Source organism: Chelonoidis abingdonii, chromosome 14 (genome assembly GCF_003597395.2).
Source record: "Chelonoidis abingdonii isolate Lonesome George chromosome 14, CheloAbing_2.0, whole genome shotgun sequence".
Classification (NCBI taxonomy): domain Eukaryota; kingdom Metazoa; phylum Chordata; order Testudines; family Testudinidae; genus Chelonoidis; species Chelonoidis abingdonii.
Genome location: NC_133782.1, coordinates 26,680,196 through 26,699,768, shown reverse-complemented (window position 1 = coordinate 26,699,768; position 19,573 = coordinate 26,680,196). Strand labels below are relative to the sequence as shown.

Below are 19,573 nucleotides of genomic sequence, written 5' to 3'. Positions count from 1 at the left end.
TCCTGAGTTATGAGGTCTGGGTGAAGAGGCAGGGTAATTGGATTGTCTATCGAGAGGTCGAGCAACATGGTGTACCAGTGCTGCCTGGGCCACGCTGGAGCGATCATGATCAAGCGAGCTCCATCCCTGCAGAGCTTTAGCAGGATCCTGTGAGCCAGCGGGAAAGGTGGGAAGGCGTAAAGTAGTTGGCTCGTCCACGGCATCAGGAAAGCGTCCGAGATCGAGCCCTGGGAGAGACCTTGAAAGGAGCAGAACATCTGGCATTTCCTGTTTTCGCGGGAAGCGAAGAGGTCTATGCGGGGAAATCCCCACTTCCGGAAAACAGGATAAACAACATCTGGACAAATCGACCACTCATGAGACAGGAAGGATCTGCTGAGTCGATCCGCCAGAGTGTTCCGAACCCCTGGGAGAAAGGACGCTACCAGGTCTATCGAGTGGGCTATACAAAAGACCCAGAGTTGGATGGCCTCCTAACAAAGGAGGGAGGACCGTGTCCCTCTCTGTTTGTTTATGTAATACATGGCTGTTGTGTTGTCTGTGAACACTGAGACACAATGGCCTTGTAAGTGCTGTTGAAAAGCCTGGCACGCAAGGCAGACTGCTCGCAGCTCTCGGACATTGATGTGCAAGGCTAGCTCCTGAGATGACCAAAGGCCTTGAGTGCGAAGATGTCCGAGGTGAGCACCCCAGCCGAGAGATGACGCGTCCGGTGTCAGGGACATAGAAGGCTGGGGTGGATGGAACGGCATCCCTGCACACACCAGGGAAGGCGTCAGCCACCAGTCGAGGGAGCCTAGAATGCTCGGGGGAATGGTGACTATCATGTGTATGGCGTCTCTGCTCAGGTAGTAAACCGAGTTGAGCCAAGATTGGAAGGGATGGAGGGGCGTAGCCTGGCGTGTTTGGTCACGAACGTGCAGGCAGCCATGTGACCCAATAGACGAGACAAGTGCGAGCCGAAGTCGTTGGGAAGTTTTGTAGGCTTTTGGATAATTGTTACCATCGCCTGAAACGAGTCGGTGGTAAGCAGGCTCTGGCGAGATTGGAGTCCAGGATGGCCCCAATGAAGTCTATCCTCTGTGTGGGAACCAGAGTGGATTTCTCTGTATTGATCATCAGGCCTAGACGTATGAATAGGTCCTTGACGATGCCTACATGATGGGTGACTTGTGTCTCGGAGGTCCCTCTGATGAGCCAATCGTGAGATACGGAAAGACGTGTATCCGGCGGCGGCGGAGGGAGGCGGCGACTACAGCCATGCACTTTGTGAATACTCTCGGTGCTGTAGAGAGGCCAAACGGTAGGACCGTAAACTGGAAATGCTGACGGTTGGCTACAAATCAGAGGTACCGCCTGTGTGGAGGATAAATGGCGATGTGAAAATACGCGTCTTCATGTCGAGGGCGGCATACCAGTCTCCGGGATCCAAGGATGGGATGATGGTCCCCAGGGATACCATGCGGAACTTCAACTTTATCATGAATTTGCTGAGTTCTCGCAGGTCTAGGATAGGTCTGAGACATCTCTTCGCCTTGGAGATTAGGAAATAGTGGGAGTAGAACCCCTTCCCCCTTTCATCTTCTGCTACTTCCTCTATGGCTCCCATGGCAAGGAGTGTGCGCACCTCTTGTAAGAGGAATTGCTCATGAGAGGGGTCCCTGAAGAGGGATGAGGGTAGGGGGTGGAAGGGGGGAGCAAAATAAATTGGAGGTGGTACCCAAGTTCCACCGTGCATAGGACCCAACAATCTGAAGTTAGTTGGGACCATGCAGGGAGGAAAAAGGAGAGGCGGCTGGAAAAAGGAGGGAAATGATCCTGGAAAGGAACTGGTACGCCGTCCTTGGGCACACCTTCAAAAGTTTGGCTTTGGCCCCGTAGGCAGTTTGGAGGGACCTTGATTCTGGACCCCTTGGGGTCCAGACCGCCATCTACGATTGCCTCGGCCGTGCCCTCTGCTGAAGTCCTGTCTTGGTCTAGGTGGGGGATAAGGACGGTGAACTTGGGGATGGAAGGACCTGTGCTGAGTCACCAGAGTGTGCATCCCGAGGGAGTGCATGATGACCCTGTTGTCCTCAAGGCTCTGTTGCCTGGGGTCAGTCTTTTCAGAGAATAGGCCTTGACCGTCAAAGGGCAGGTCCTGTATGGTGGTTTGTAAATTAGGTGGAAGGCCTGAGACCTGAAGCCATGATATCCGCATCATGGCTACACCTGAAGCCAGGGTCCTGGCTGCGGAGTCAGCTGCGTCCAGGGAGGCCTGGAGAGAAGTTCTCACCACCTTCTTCCCTTCCTCCAAAAGGGAAGCAAACTCTGGCCGGAGTCTTGGGGAATGAACTCCTTGAATTTCTCAACCGCCGTCCAGGTGTTATAATTGTACCAGCTGAGCAGGACTTGCTGGTTTGCCACCCTGAGTTGGAGGCCCCCAGTACAGTATACCTTGCGGCCCAATATATCCGTGCGCCTAGCCTCCTTTGATTTTGGAGCAGGAGCTTGCTGGCCATGGCATTCCCTTTCATTGACTGATTGCACGACAAGGGAGCAGAGAGGAGGGTGCACATACAGGTACTCATACCCCTTAGATGGTACCATGTACTTCCGCTCAACTCCCCTGGCCGTGGGTGTAATAGATGCTGGAGATTGCCAGATGGTATCGGCGTTTGCATGTATCGTACAGATAAACAGCAAGGTCACTCTTGCGGAGGTGTCAGCTGACAGGATATCCACCACTGGGTCCTCTATCTCCGGGACCTCCTCCACCTGAAGATTCATATTCAGGGCCACCCGCCTTAGGAGGTCCTGATGTGCCCACAGGTCAACTGGAGGAGGGCCCGAGGAGGATGTCCCGGCCACCGCTTCATCTGGAGAGGAGGAAGAGGAAAGGCCAGGGACAAGAGGATCCTGCGTGGGCTCCTGTTCTTGAGTAACGTCCGTCTCAGGTGGAACTTGAGACACTGCCGGCTGAATGAGAGCCTCCTTTGTACTGGCAGGAGTGAAATGGCTGACCGTTGCCTCTGGCACCCTGCATTCCGATGCTGCGGAGCGGGATGACATTGGAGGCGCACCTTGGGCTTGATGGTATGCCCAAGGCGTCCAGAATGACCACTGATGGGATCCCTGTTCCTGGGCCTGGGTCTCCTGGAAGACACGGCCGGGCACATCTGAGTCACGGTCCTGTGCACAGGAAGCACTATTCCTGTGAGATGACACAGATGTGTGACGAGATGGCCAAGGAGGCGCTGAAAAACCCTGGGAAGCCCAGCATCACTAAACGACCTCTCCCTGTGTGGCACCGGAGAGCAGTACTGGTTACCATACCGGTACCTGCGACCGGAGCGGTGCCGGGAGGTCAACCGGGATCTGGAGGCTCGAAGTCTGGAGTGGCTGCGAGAGGCGCGATGCGAGAGGCGGTACCGGGAGCTGGATCGGTGCCGAGAGTATTGGGCTGGCGAACAGGACGCTGAGCGGTGCCGTGAGTGCGATCGGTACCGAGATGGAGAACGGTGCCAGGACCGCGAGGGGCGTCGGGACCGGGATCGGCGATGGGACCGAGAGCACTGGTGGGACCGTGATCGTGACTTGTGCCTCTCGACGGGTGCCGACAAAGGGTGGCCTCAGCAGGGCAGGCTTGCCTAGTGATTGAATGACCCTCACCGGCGATGCAGGGGTTGAGGCAGTGCGGACTTCGTCAGTGCGATCAGCTCCCTCGCCGTAGAAAAGGCCTCCGGCATGGAGGGAATTGTGAGCTCAACCACGGCGTGCGCTGGGGAGCTTTCAGGCACCGGACTCGACGGCCCTTGCGGGACCAGAATCAACAGTGCCGAAGCTGTTAGTGTTGAGCGGTCCGACTTAGGCGGGTGCTCCAACTGTGGTGCAGGTGACATGGGAGCCGCAGGAGTCTTATGCTTCTTAACCCGCGGAGAGAGGGAACGGTGCCAAGCAGACGACGGTGCTGGCGAGAGTCGATGCTGAGGGGCTTTAGCGGTACCGTCTCGATCTGGTGCCGAAGAGACGCTTCTGCTTGATGCAGACTGTCCAGCGCTCGGTGCCGAGGGAGGAGGAGTAAGAGCTGCCTCCATTAGGAGCTGTTTCAGACGAAAGTCCCACTCCTTCTTCGTCCTGGGCTTAAAGGCCTTACGGATCCGGCACTTATCAGAGAGGTGGGATTCCCCGAGGCACTTAAGACAAGAATCGTGGGGCTCTCCCGTTGGCATCAGCCTGTGGCAGGTCAAGCACGGTTTGAAGCCCGGTGAACCAAGCATGGGGCCCGGTACCGGGTGCAGGGAAGGGGCTAATCCCCAAACCCTCTCAACTATATACACTAACTATAATGAAGAATGAATAAAACTAACTATAGAATTAATAAAAGAACACAAGAATTAATAAAAGAACTACGAGTAGCTAGGGAGGTGGAGATCAGCTAAGCTGTGCTCCACTGTTCCAACGACCGACATGGGCGGTAAGAAGGAACTGAAGGGCCACTGGGTCAGCAGGGGTATATATCCAGGGCCATAGCGGCGCCACTCCAGGGGGCGCCCAGCCGACCTACCGAGTGTTGCTAGTGTAAAAATCTTCCGACGAGCGTCCACGTGGCGCACGCACAACTAATTGGAATCGATATGAGCAAGCACTCGAAGACGAACAGGCAACTTCTAATATATCTTGAGCAGGACAGCAAACGCTTTAAACTGGTTCCAATGTTTTGTTTGATTTTAGCCTTAGTGTTTTTGCTTAGAGATTGCTCTCGTTCTTCCTTTAGAAAATTAATACAATCCAGTAGAGGTTTTAGGAGCCTGTATGATACGGAGACACGCAGCAACCAACCATTGTTCCTTCAGCTAGACAGAGTGTGAGAGGTTACTGCTTGTGGGAAAAGTTCCAATCTTCCCCACCTCTGATTTTAGCCTAAAACTTGCTCCTAATATAAATTAAAAAAAAACAAACAAAAAAAAACCCTCCCCCTGCGCCGCCCCCGTCATCTTTTCTGGCTTCTCCTCAAAACTGATGAAATCTCCCAGCAATCTGCAGAGTTTGGATTAAAGTGATATAAGCCCACCTGAATGAATTTATGCCTTAAAGTGAAATACAACTGATCAAAGAATAGTTAAAGAAATACAAACATAACAAAAGGAAAGTTGTGCAAATCTTGTCTGTACACAATCTTGTCACTGTCAACGCAAGAGCCTTCTCCTATGCAGCCCCTGGAGTCCCATACCTCAATGTCTCATCCACTCATACTCTAAGATAACTCAGAGCTCCTCCATTACCATAACCTATCTGAAAATGGATCTTTTCTCCTTGCTTAATATATCTGATTTCTCTCTGTCTTTACTTGTTATTTACACTCTGTTTACAGCATTTTAGGATACTGATGAAAGAATCTTCACAAAACAAACATTTACTTTGCATTCTATTTTGTGTTAAATTGCATTTGATCAATGGGTTTAATGCAATATAAATGGAAGATTCTTTGTTCATGAAATAACTTTGTAAGATAGATGGTTCTCACATGACAAACATATACTTCCTGGGTGATGAGATGACTAAGGAAAACATTTTCAAAAGCGTCCAAGTCCTGTTGATTTTCTCTGACACTCTGGCTCTTAAGTAACTTAGGTGCCATTATGTACAAAAGTCTCATAATGGCCCTTTTGCCATTGACCTCAATGAATGCAGACACGTAGTATTTATAGCTTTATGACCACCCTGAGCATTATTCTTATATAACTGTTGTTATTCTTGGTAATGCATCTTGCTGAGGAGAGGGAAGTTTCCAAACTGGCCAGCTGCCTCTGTAAGTCTATATGAAAACAACTCAAGATAACGATTAAATGACAGAAAATCACTGCTCTTCCCATACCACACCAGTGGGCAAGTAATTTGTTGCCTTGAATTCAAGGTTTGCTGGCTTGCTGTACCGCTGGCTAGGAAATCTGTGCACAAGGATCTCAAGAAAGGTTTACACAGCGACAATCTGGAGGAGTAAAAGGGTTTTTGGCAGTTCAGCAAACAAAGGTCACACATAGACAATGCATGCTCTTACATTACTATCACAGTATAAATATAAATATCACAGTATTTTTCATCCTGTTGGCTCCCCAGACATGCTACAAACTGAAATGGAGATGGAGACTATATACACAGGGATAACTCCATCCACTAGTGAAGTGGTGATAAGATGCAGGGTGAAACAAGGAAGCTGTTTAACAACATGCAGCAAAGCTATAAAACCGGTTAGCAGGTGAAGAAGAATTCTTGGTCTTGCTGAAGCTGCAAGGGAATTAAAGAAAGCAGAACATAATTACCCATGCTGGAATGTGGCCAAATCACTTTTATGACTGTTCCCTCTACAAAGATTTCCATGGGAACTTTAACGATCACAAGTGGTTAAAACCTCAACAGCACCTGCAACAGCCTAGCACCATGCTGATGTATTGGTTCTGCAAACACTCAGAAAGAAGCAGTGTCACCATGGCCCACATCTTCAACATCTAGGCATCCCTTGGAGGTCTATTCAAGCACTGAACTGGCCTGACCTTCTAACAACATCACAGCACAAAGTAGTATCGTCTGCTGCATGACCCTACAAAGGTCACTTGATCAAACTGAAGGTGCCAGCCAGAAAAACGAATTCCAATTTGTTTTCTTGAATATAATAGCAAAATAGTTCTAGATGCCTTTCAGACACAGTACCCTCCCAAAAATAAATAAAGAGAGAGATTTCCAAGGGACTGCCATTTCAGGACAGCAATTATTTCTGTTTAAAGCTCTAATGGGTATTGCGTGTTTGTGTTTTGAAACTTTCAGATGATGGCTGGCCAGAATGCAGCTTGGCCAGTCATTAACAGCCCTCTGATGACTGCAACATACTATCTGCAAGACAGCACTGAAGGCCAGAACGATTAATGCCCAGGGATGCGCCAGTTTTGAAATTGCAACTGGGAGAACCTGAAAGTCAAGACAGGAAGGGAGTCCTTGCAATGCCAACAGGAATGCTGAGGTCACAGACAAGACTGCTTTGGTGCTACCCTCCCTTCCTTTTAAAGCAGGTCTGACAAGAAAAGCTGTGCGAGTAACTGATTTTTCAGTTCGCTGTCAATTCCAGGAATAGGGTCAAACTCAAACCAAATTTTTTAATGATTTTCAATGAATTGAAAATGTCAGAAAAACTCCATTTTGGATCAGACAAAATGTTTTGGGTATTTTAAACTTTGTTTTTGTAAAGGAAAAGGAAATGAAGGCCTAGATGGTGATGTCATGCCCAATAGCCCGGTAGGATTGGCACTCACCTGGGATGGGAGAGGGTCTCCCTCTAGGTAAGTACCTTAACTACCAGCATATGAGGTCATTCTCTCCCCCCTGTCTGGCACATAAGCCATTCAAGAATTTTATACAAAGTGGAACAGCTTGAACAGGACAGCCGGAGAGAAATCCACCCCAGGATACCCTATAGCCTAGGGGTTAGGGCACTGACCTGGAAAGGGGGAAGCCTAGATTCAAGTCCCTACAGCTCCAGAGCAGGTTTCAAATGTGGGTCTCCCACATCCCCAGTTAGAGCCCTAACTACAGGGCTAGTGGTTGTAAGTAGGGGAGAAGTGGTGGCAGCCCCTGCCCCCCTCCATTTTGTGAATGGCACCTTATTCCTCTTGTGGATCTAGCCCCCCAAAATGAAATGTTTTGTTCTGATACAATTTATTCTGACATTTCTGGAATTTTTCCTTTTTTCGTTTCAGCTGAAATAAGCTGCCAACGCTGACCTGAACCCGCATTCTTTGGGGAAAAAAAGACGGTTACTCACCTTTGTAACTGTTGTTCTTCGAGATGTGTTGCTCATATCCATTCCAAGTAGGTGTGCGCGCGCCGCGTGCACGTTTGTCGGAAGAATTTTCCCCTAGCAACACCCGGCGGGTCGGCAGGCGCCCCCTGGCGTGGCGCCCTTGCGGCACCCGGCACAAGCATAATACCTGCCGACCCGTCACTCCATCAGTTCCTCTTGCCGGCACTCGACAGTGGGGAAGGAGGGCGGGTGTGAATGAATATGAGCAACACATGCCTCGAAGAACACAGTTACAAAGGTGAGTAACAGTCTTTTTTCTTCGAGTGCTTGCTCAGATCATTCCAAGTAGGTGAATCCCAAGCCTTACCTAGTGGGTGGGGTCGGAGTGGAGACTTCGAATGCAAATAAGCCAAGCAAAGCAGCCACATCGTCCCGGGTCTGCTGTACCAAGGCATAATGGCAGAAAAGGTGTGACACTGACGACAACGTGGCTGCACGACATATGTCTTGTATAGGCAACGGGCGTAGGAAGCAATCGAGGAAGCTTGCGCCCTCTGTGAATGTGCATACTCGTCCTGGAGAAGTGTGAGCCAGGCATAAGCATGTTTTAATTGCAGGCGTCACCCAGGATGAGATGTTTGCGATGAACAGGGTGACCTTCATCCTGTCTTGCAATACGCTAACGATATAGTTGGGAGGTCTTCTCGGAAGAGTCGGGGTGCGGTCAATGTAGAACAGCCAGCGCCGCTACGAAACATCGAGTGAATGCAGCTACTGCTCTTGCGAGAATGCATGAGGTTTAGATAAAACACTGGAAGAAAATGTCTTGTCAGGTGGAATAGGAGACCACCTTGGCAGAAGGCCGGATGCGGATCGGAAGTTGTACCTTGTGCTTTATGGACTATCATGTTATGCGCCGGTCCGTTACCAGAGCGCAGCTCGAGATCTCCTGGCGATGTAATGGCCACAAGGAACGCCACCTTTCCACGATAGGTTACAGGAGAGAGCAGGTTGCCAAGTGGTTTGAAAGGAGGGGCCCACTCCCGATTAGTTTCGGAGAGAACCAGATGTTGAGGTTCCCAGAGGGGGCGGGAAGGGACCGGGGATACAGGTGCTCCAGGCCTTAGGAAGCCTCGAAGACATCGGTGATGAGAAGGTCGGAGGAAAAGAGCCCTCTCCTGGATGGAATGAAGAAATGGCAGCTAAGGTGAACGCGGAGGGATGAGAGCGCGAGGCCTTTTGTTTAAGATCCATAGCGATATTCCAGATCATGGATGGGAGCCTGAGCGGTGACATTCCTTGTACTGACACCAGCAGGAAAAACCTCTTCCAATTTTGCCCAGGTAGGTAGCCCTGTTGCAGGTTTTCCTACTTCCCAGAGCACTGCTGCATGGGTTGGAACAGCGCAGCTCAGCTCGCTGTTCCACCCCATGCAGCAGTGTGCTACTGGGAAGTAGGAAACCTGCAACAGGGCTACCTACCTGGGCAAATGCGAAGAGGTTTTTCTCTGGTGTCAAGTCAAAGGAATGTGCACCGCTCAGGCTCCCATCCATGATCTGGAATATCTCCTCATGGCATCTTAAACAACAAGGCCTCGCGCTCTCATCCCTCCGCTTCACCTTAGCTGCCATTTCTTCATTCCATCCAGGAGAGGGCTCTTTCCTCCACCTTCTCATCACCGATGTCTTCGAGGCTTCCTCAAGGCCTGGAGCACCTGTAATCCCCAGGTTCCGCTGTCCCGCGCCCCTCTGGGACCTCAATTTGGTTCTCTCCGAAACTAATGGGGGGGAGGGCGCCCCTCTTTCAAACCACTTGGCACCTGCTCTCTCCTGTACCTATCGTGGAATAGGTCGGCGTTCCTTGTGGCCATTACATCGCCAGGAAGATCTCGGAGCTGCCTCTGGTAACGACCGGCCAAACGATGATAGTCCATAAAGCAAAGGACAAACTCCGTCCGCATCCGGCCTTCCTGCCCAAGGTTGGTCTCCTATTCCCACCTGACAAGACATTTTCTTCAGCTGTTTTATCCTAAACCTCATGCATTCTCGCAAAGAGCAGTAGCTGCAGTTCAACTCGATGTTTCGTAGGGCGCTGGCGTTTTCTACATTGACGCGCACCCCGACCTCCGAGAAGACCTCCCAAACTATATCGTTGCCTTTGCAGACAGGAGTGAAAGGTCACCCTGGTCTCATCGCAAACAGATCTCATCCTGGGTGACGCCTGCATTAAACATGCTTATGCTTGGCTCACACTTCCAGGACGAGTAACTGCACATTCACACGAGGGCGCAAGCTTCCTCGATTGCCTTCCTACGCCCGTTGCCTATACAAAGACATAGTGTCGTGCAGCCACGTTGGTCGTCAGTGGCACACCTTTTCTGCCCATTATGCCTTGGTACAGCAGCCCGGGACGATGTGGCTGCTTGGCTGGCTATTTGCATTCGAAGTCTCCACTCCGACCACCGCACTAGGTAAGGCTTGGGATTACCTACTTGGAATGGATACTGAGCAAGCACTCGAAGAAAAAGACTGTTACTCACCTTTGTAACTGTGTTCTCGAGATGTGTTGCCTATATCATTCACACCCGCCCTCCTGTCCCACTGTCGCAGTGCCGGCAGAAGGAACTGATGGAGTGGACGGGTCGGCAGTATAATATGCTTGTGCCGTCGGCAGGGGAATATATGCGGTGCCGCAAGGGCGCCACGCCAGGGGGCGCCTGCCGACCCGCCGGGTGTTGCTAGGGGAAAATTCTTCCGACGAACGTGCACGCGGCGCGCGCACACCTACTTGGAATGGATATGAGCAAGCACTCGAAGAAGAACAAGTTTTGTCTGAAGTGTTTCACCCAGCTCTACTGAAAAGTGACAAGACTGAGGGTGAGCACTACAGAGGGTCTTCTGCTGACTGAGTCTCTCACCAGACTCTGCCTACAGGGAAAGAGTCACAGAAAGGGGTGATGCTCGTGGGAAGGGATGCAACATTCAGGGATATGTGTGGAAGAGGGATCATGTGCCAATATGCAGCATCTGACATTGGGCAGTGCTCACTAAAAGCAGGGAAGCTGGTCTCTGAAGCTCTCATGCTATCTGCAACAAAAAATCCCAGCTCATGATGTCAAGTCATAAAAGCAGCCAAGACTGTGGACACCTCTCTAACGACAGGTTAGGGATGCTACACATCACATCACATTCTGCTGAACAGAATGCCAAGTGAAGATTCAAGGTACCCAACTGGTGAATGTTGTTGACTTGTAGGCAAGGCTCTCCCAGAGGCTTTATGGCACGTTTGTAAGCAAGAGTCCTATGATGCTTTGTAGTAATGTTAAGAGTGGAAAAGTACTGGCTTATGACAACCTGTGTCATATTTCCTAAGAGCTAATCAGTATTTTTAAACACACTAGTCACAATAACAGAGTTATGAGTTAGCCAAATGTGAAGGACAAACCACAGGTGTTCAGTCATGCAGTTGGACATTTATAAAATGTAACAAGTTAGGAAATATACTAAAATAAAATGTCTGCAGACTGGGGAAAAAGAAAATGACAGTAACGAAATTTGAACAAGTTGGGTATAATAGACAAAACCAAGACAGTGCGTCTGACGAAGTAGGTATTCACTCATGACAGCTCAAGCTCCAATACGCCTGTTAGTCTACAAGGTGCCACAGACTCTTTGTCGCTGTCATCAGGTTGCAAGGCATGGTTCTACAAACTTGGTAATATGTATACTTCTCTTTTGCACTAACCATTGCTTAATAAATCAAATCAAGCTAAGTTACTTAAGGTCCCCTTACTTAATTACATTTGAACCTGTAATACTTGATTACATTGACTAACAATGTATAAGGCATTTATTATCTAGTAATACTCTATACATTCCAACTGAACCAACATCATCAGTAAAGAGTTCCCTGCTTTCAGCTTGCAATAGCAATACTCAGTCAATTGCATGGCACTTCCTGGAGATTAATGACCTGAGGGGAGCAGTCCATGTGACTATTAACCCCAGAAACACCCTGCAGTTACTGACAAGTCAGCATATTCCTTTCCCAAAAAGGGAGACATTGCGGCATTTCTTAAAGATTTCTAGGATGAATGGTTCACACTGGCAGAAAGCTCAGGAAGCCTGACTGTGTGTACCTTCCAGCTGCATGAGTAATGCAGTGTAAAGAACCGAATGTTTGGAACCAAAAATAAAAATGGAAATGTCACTAAATGAGACTGAATTGAAAAAGGAAGCAAGCGTGCCTTTGTTATTATAAATAAGACAACAGAGCCAGGAAGGTACAACCTCCCACTAGGGCAACTCCTATCCTATCATGAGTGCTTAGGGCAAGGGCAGGCAAACTTTTTGGCCTGAGGGCTGAATCAGGTTTCAGAAATTCTATGGAGGGCTGATTAGGGGAAAGGGTTGTGGCCCAGCCCTCACCCCCAGGACTCTTGCACCATCCAACTCCTCCCCTGTTCCCTGGCTGCCCCCAGCCGCCCCATCCAACCCCTCCCTCATTCCCAACTGCCTCCCCGGAACCCCTGCCCCATTCATCCCCCCTGTTCCCCACTCTCTGACTGCCCCGACTCCTATCCACCCCTCCGAACTCCTGTGTCCTCTATCCAACCCCCCCCACTTCCTGCCCACTTACTGAACTGCCTGGAGCACTGGTGGCAGTACAGCCACGCTGCTCAGCTGGAGCCAGGCATGCCATCGCCAGAGCACTGGGTCAGGCTGGGCTCTGCAGCTGCGCTGCCCCAGAAGCTTGCAGCCCTGCCATCCAGAGCATTGCGCTGGCAGCGGAGCGAGCTGAGTCTGTGGTGGAGGGGGAACTGCAGGGGAGGGGCCAGGGGCTAGCCTCCCTGGTCGGGAGCTATGGGGCTAGGAAGGAGGGTCCTGTGGGCCAGATGTGGTCTGTGGGCCGTAGTTTGCCCACCTGTGGCTTAGGGGCAAGGTGCAATGGAACTGATGTGGTGCTATCTGCATGGAGGTTCAGGGTTCTGGGAGTTCACAAACAGGGTTCCACACATTCTACCTTCCACTAAACACAGCACCACAGAGGGTCCCTGCATCCCAGCACATGGGAGATTGGGGGATAAGGTAGGCCAAAACAAATAGGGAGACTACAGGGATTCACTGGACATCATAGAATATCAGGGTTGGAAGGGACCTCCAGAGGTCACCTAGTCCAATCCCCTACTCAAAGCAGGACCAATCCCCAGACAGATTTTTACCCCAGTTCCCTAAATGGCCTCCTCAAGGACTGAACTCACAACCCTGGGTTTAGCAGGCCAATGCTCAAACCACTGAGCTATCCCTCCCCTCAAATGTCTGAGGGGTGGAGGGGAAGGGATGCACCCAATAGGAATGCATACAGCACTCCTACTGTAGCTCTGAGGGCTTAGTGACAGCTACAGAACCACTCTATAATCTGTTTGCGAACTGAAGGGCAAAGGGAACATCTTGCTTTTATTAAAAGTGATGTCTCACTAATGCTCTAACTTGCTATGTCACGTATTGTGAACATTGTTGAGGCAATCCAACTCCCTGACTCCAGCAGATATATGGGTCTTTCTACAAACTAAACCCGTCCCTTCCAGCGACAGGGACAATTTCCCTCACGGTGCTGTGTTACAGACAAGCAGAATCTCATAGAATGTGAGAAGATTGCTGCCTATTATTGCTTCACTAGAGGTCCCACTGGACCTGTAGGCTACACTTCAGCAGTAGGGATGGTGGGCAAGTTAACGTGTGCAGCTGGAGTCTGGCATTCAGCAGACAAATGCACTTCCTCCAGTGATCATCAGTCAACTGTTAATTTTCAGTCCCAGTTGGTACCATTATAACATCAGCATGATTAAATCATCATCCTCAGCATCACTAAGTGCTACACACATCTAGTAGCAGTAGCAGGTGGACACTGGTGCTGACTCAGGCCACGCTCCTGTGTTTGGGCTTGTTTTTGGACAGAAGCACTAGTGGCAGCATAAGAAGGAGGCGGCCTGTCAACCCTTCTGTTATGTCTCCTCAGATCACCAGAAAGAAAAATAAATTAGTCAGTGTGGGCCACTGATTATTTTGATCAGTATCTTTATAGCCATCTCTCCCACTCTTACCATTTGCTTTCACATTTCAGAACTTTCACCCTTTATAAATCTACTGTGTTTTAACTGCACAAACGGTTCATTTCTGGCCTCTCAGTAAGCTTGCCTGTCTAGTACAAGGTGAAGCACACACCCCAGAGTGCCAAAGGGTTAGAGGTGGTCTAATTTTTAACATGAAAAGAACATTCAATTTCTTCAAAGGGCAAACAAAGTCTAATTGTTCTGCATGCGAAACTGAGGCAAGACTCAGTGAAAGTCAGCAATATGGAGTGGCTTAGTTACTCCTTTAAGTTTTCTGCACACAAACTGTAAATGGGAAAAGTGTGGATGGAGTTTGGGGATCTGTCTATTGCCAGTAAATATTGTGGACAGGTGTCTCAATCCCACAAGGAGCTGAGCATGTTCAGTCTCAGTGAAGTGAGTGGGAGTGGGAGATGACCAGCACCTTGCAGGACTGGAGCTCAAGAGGAGGAAAGAAGATTATCTGGGTGCTTTTGGGTATTAACTTTCCTTTGTAGGACATTAACTTAAATACAAGCTTTTACTGCTGTTTTACAAATCTGCCAGCTTCCAAACCAGACACCTGGGATCCTTCCTTTGTTTCCAAGCTACAGACTGTATTTTTTGCAGCATAAACTGGATAGAACATTAAGATATCGTTCAAGTAATCAGAGAGAATAGTTCTGCTTCTTATTAATGTGTTAGAACCTCGTGACTAAGCTCTTGGCAGTGCAGGTCTCAGCTTGACAAGAGAGCCAGGACGCTTGCTACAATCAGTGCAGGATGCACAAAATGGACCATATTCTGTAACACAGCAGTTCTCAATCTTTTTCTTTCTGAGCCCCCTTGCCCCTCGAACACGCTATAAAAACCTCCACAGCCCACCTGTGCCACAACAACTGTTTTTATGCATATCCAGTAGACTAAAAGCCAGGGCTGGCATTAGGGGGTAGCAAGCAGAACAACTTCCTGTGGGGCCCCACACCACAAGACGCCCTGCAGAGTGGACTTGCTTGGGCTTTGGCTTCACCCCCACTGCCTGCAGCTTGGGCTTCGGCTTTCTGCCCCGAGCCCCAGTGAGTCTAATGCTGGCCCAGCTTTCCGGCTGATTGTGGAGGATCCCCTGAAACTTGCTCATGGCCCCTCCAGGGAGCCCCGGGCCACTACTTGAGAACTGCTGCTGTAACAGACCCAGATATTATTTGACAGTCATGTTACCAGGCACCCAGCTGTGCTGCATAAGTGTTGCCAGTTGCCTCATTTTACTAACCTGCCCTACATTGAACGTCAAAGTGATGGCATAATAAAAATTGGAATTGGCACTTCCTGCGTAAATCCAGAGATGCCAGAGCACTGGGAACAGTAGGGAGCAGACAATGAGCACACAGGAGAGGATAAAGATGTTCCGAAGGACTGTAAGAAAAAACAAAGGTATTATAACAGTGTAGCTGAGATACTAACAAGCAGCTGACCTCATGTCAGTGAGTGAATCATAGATTATTTGATTATTAGGGTTGGAAGGGACCTCAGGAGATCATCTAGTGGATGGTACTTAGCATGTCTATAGCACCACCCAGCAGTTTGGAGGCACTAATTAAAGGGTGGTTCTCTCCATCAGCACAACCTTTCATAAATGATAAATATTTGCTATAATAATCCCGCTATTGCATTCTATAATAAAACAACTGGGATTTTTCTTTAAAAGAAAAGAATTTTGCCTGTTTAATTTTTAGACTGGATCCCTCATTTTGTGGCTCCTGGTTTCCAGCAAGTGCAGCTCTGATGACAGTAAAAGCAGGAGACCTCACAACAGCAGCAGGGGGCAGTGTCTCTGGGTTATTCAAGAGCCATTAAAGCTCATTCTCTGAGAGGGATATTGCACCTCACCTCAGCATCAAATCAGGTTGCTGTGCTTGCCTACAGGAGAGCTGGAGTGATCAGTTACAGAAGGTACCCAAATCACTTTGGATTAGCCTGGAACCCAGGGAAGCTTTCCAATTGGCTGTCAATGTTGTCGTAAAGTATGCAGATCATTCTTCCTTTAATATATTAATTCCCTATTTCATAACTATAATAGGACATTGCAGGATAATAGAATCATAGAAGTGTAAGACTGGAAAAGACCTCAACAGGCCATATAATCCATCCCCCTGCACTTAAGGCAGGACTACGTAATAACTAGACCAGGGGTCGGCCACCTATGGCATGTGTGGTAAAGATGGCACGCGAGCTGATTTACTGTGGCACGCTGCTGCCGGCCTGGATCCCGCCCGACGGCCCCATTCAGCCTGCTACCAGCCTGGATGGATGGAACCGCGGGCCAGCAGCCGGGACCCCAGCTGGCAGGGGCAGGAACCCAAGACCGTCAGCAGGCTGAGCCACTCAGCCCACTGCAGGCCTTGGGTCCCAGCTGCTGGCCCCGCTCAGCCCGCTGCCAGTCTGGGGTTCCATCCACTGGCCCCTGCAAATGTAAAATGTATTACTGTCACACAAAATCTTAAATTACAGTGAATAAATGAAGACTTGGCACACCACTTCTGAAAGGTTGCCAACCCCTGAACTGGACCATTCCTGACTGGTGTTTGTCTAACCTGTTCTTAAAAAACCTCCAATGAGGTACTGAAAGAGGATTGTCCTTCTCGGGTAGCCATGGTCCCTTGGTTGTGTGTGCCTGGAGCACGCAGCTCACCCATGCTAAACCAAGGTGTTTTGGAAACATGCTGCCTCGGTCTGTCAGGCCTGGCCGCCTAAGGGATCAAGTCTAACTGATGGAGTTGCTGGGCTGTATTATCAAGGCTGTTTTATCCTCTGCTATAGTAATTCCAAGACTGGAGGAGCAGCTCTCCTCAAAGGAGGTAAAAAGCCCCACCTACTAGTAGCTAGTGCTGCCACAGAGAACCAGCCATGGATCACTTCAGTGAAGCCCTGACTACGTGACAACCATTCAATCCCCTTCTTCTTCCTCTTGTTCCCTTTTGAGGGCTCAGGATTAGCTTGGATTTTCAAGAAACATATAACTTGTAATGATTTCAAAAACTTCATAGAAATAACTGGAGCAGAGAGGCCAGGGTGTGAGTCTTCTGAACCAAATCCCCTAGTTTTGGATTACAAAAGCCAAAGGGAAACAAAGATGGCAGGTTTCACATTTCCAGGCCTAACTAGGCTCCTTTGTCTTAAGGCTGAAATTGCTTATTAAGGAAATTGAGGTCATATTTGGGTTAGCAATGGATTGACACAATCCAAAAAACAGCCAAGCAGGGTTGGCTGGTACTGACTGCTGTAGCCACCCCAAACCAGTCACTCCAGGAAGCAACACAAATCTTCCTGGAACGTTACACTGCCAAGCTCATTAGCTGCTGCAACATTATCTCAGCAGACATTTAAAGTCACCCTGAGGTGGTACGTCATGGAATCTTGAGTCTGTGAAAATGAGCTGCAAGCTACCTGACACCAAGTCCAATGCTCAGGGGCTGGAAAGGGTCTTTGTGGTCTAAGAGAGGCTAAGCAATGTCTTGGCTAAATGGGGTGATCTAGTCAGCACACATTCTAAGTGTGTGCTCTCACACACAACAAACTGACAACTGTGAAATATAATTTATATTATTGTAGCACCTAGGAGCCCTCATCCTGCCAGGACACCAATGTTCCAGGCACTGTACAAAACACAGAACTAACAGTGTTAGAATGGAGGGTTCTAGTGACTGGATTAACTGTAGGGCTGGTGCTCAGATTACCAGAGCCATTACCTGAGATTAGAGACACTCCCGACTCAATTCAAAGGGTGCCTGTACTTTATATCAATGATATGATAATAAATACTTTGCACTTATGAAGTATGCTTCATGCAAGGATCTCAAAGAGCTTTACACACAGGCAATTAATCCTCAGAACAACCTGGGCAAGAAGGGAGGGAAAGTTGTTCACTAAAGTCATAAAATCTCCCCACACACTTCATGGTTTGTACTGATCAGACTTGTTTCCTTTCAGACATTGGACAGTCCAAGAGGGGCAGTGCCCCCTGTGGCATGCAGTTGTATTGCATAGCACCAGGCCACATCTGGTTTTCCTACCTTCATCCTGCGGTGCCGAGTTTGGGGGGAGGTCTACTCTTAAAACACTGCATTTGGTGCAGTTGCACCGCTATAGTGCTTAAGTGAAGATGCTCCTACTCTGACTGGAGAGCTTCTCCCATCGGCATAGTTAATTCACCTCTGCGAGAGGCAGTAGCTATGTCAATGGGAGAAGCTCTCCCGTCGACATAGCACTGTCGACCGTGGGGGTTAGGTTGGTATAACTACATTGCTCAGGAGTGTGGATTTTGCATACTCCCAAGCGACGCAGTTTACTGATATAAGTCTGTAGTGTACAGCTGACCTTAGTTAAGCCCCTCACCTCAGCCATGTCAACAAACCAAGGTTTGGATTGAGTGTGCCACAGGGACTGTGGGGGTTGGGGGAGGGAAGAATCAAACACAAAGAACTTACATCTATAAAGGTGGCTCCAGAGTGGAAGGAAGGCCATATACAGCGCTACATCTCCCACGGTTGGGTAGGACTTGAAGATAGAAATGATGGCAAGCTGAACGAACAAGAAGAAGATTGGGTGCTCCCTAGAGAAAGGAAAAAGGCAGTGACTGGACATAACAGGTACTGGAGGAGCAGCATTTCTCTCTGGAACCTGGTGCCAAGGATCGGCAGGGACACACGAACATACTGGGGCCAGACTCCTACAAGCTTTCATGCTCTTGCTCTGTTTGCCCAGCAAGTCTCCTAGTGTGCTGGACTGCAAGCACTGAGCCAATTTGAGAGGAGTATTCCCAGAGCATTTGTGTACCTACACACGGATACTTTGGGCACATACACATTGCACACATTTACATGATCATCCTGTTGTGTCCAGGCTTTTCCAGTGCTGCCTTCTGTTGTTGTGGCAAGAACAGCAACCAAGGCTACTTCACTCTGAGATGCTTTTGCCCCATGAGGACTGTTTTGAGACGCTCACTGCCTGGCAGATTCAACCTATGGCATATCAGAGCAGCAGCTCTACACTTTCCAAGTCATCATAACAGTCCCATCTGAAATCCAGACAGTTAATGGGCTCAAACAGAATGCCACAGTTCTTATCCCAACCCTTTAGTAACTTTCCTGAACCTTTTATTTTACTTTTGCAATGAAGGATTTTACAGAACTGGCTTTGAGTGTCCTGCTATCCAACCCACAGCAGAATCCATCTGAACAGCCAGCTGTGATCAAGCATCCCCTCCAGCTGCCCCTCCACTCCCATGTCCATGTTTTTGACTATTGTATGACACATAGCCCTACTTATGGGTCAATATGTATTAGGGTAAGAATGCAGCAGCTCCTCAATAAGAAATATTCAGCCAGCTTCCTGCATAACTACTCCAAAACCAGCATAACACATGCGGGTATTTTACAAATCATGAATGAATGTGTGTGTCACAGTCAAAGGCCTGTAGGCCAAAATAATGACCTATATATTGAACTTATGACAGTACAAGCATTTGGTACATGTGTGAGAGACATATTTACAAGAATCTCCACAGTGCAGCTTTCTGCCTGTTTTACAAGCATGAGTAGTTGTAGCTGTGTCGGACCTGAAGAAGAGCACTGCGTGGTTCAAAAGCTTGTCTCTCTCACCAACAGAAGCTGTTCCAATAAAAGATATTACTTCACTCACCTTGTCTCCCT

At 49.0% G+C, this 19,573-nt stretch overlaps 1 protein-coding gene across 1 annotated transcript in view; it reads right to left on the bottom strand.

The window, feature by feature from the left end:
• Positions 1 to 19,573, bottom strand: part of PIGU (phosphatidylinositol glycan anchor biosynthesis class U) — a 56,463-nt gene that overhangs the window by 9,532 nt on the left and 27,358 nt on the right. The window contains exons 10-11 of the mRNA XM_032769646.2: positions 18,350 to 18,474; positions 15,136 to 15,278 (exon numbers count right to left, since the gene is read on the bottom strand). Coding sequence (XP_032625537.1) covers positions 15,136 to 15,278; positions 18,350 to 18,474 — 268 coding nt within the window. The remainder of the gene's footprint in view (positions 1 to 15,135; positions 15,279 to 18,349; positions 18,475 to 19,573) is intronic.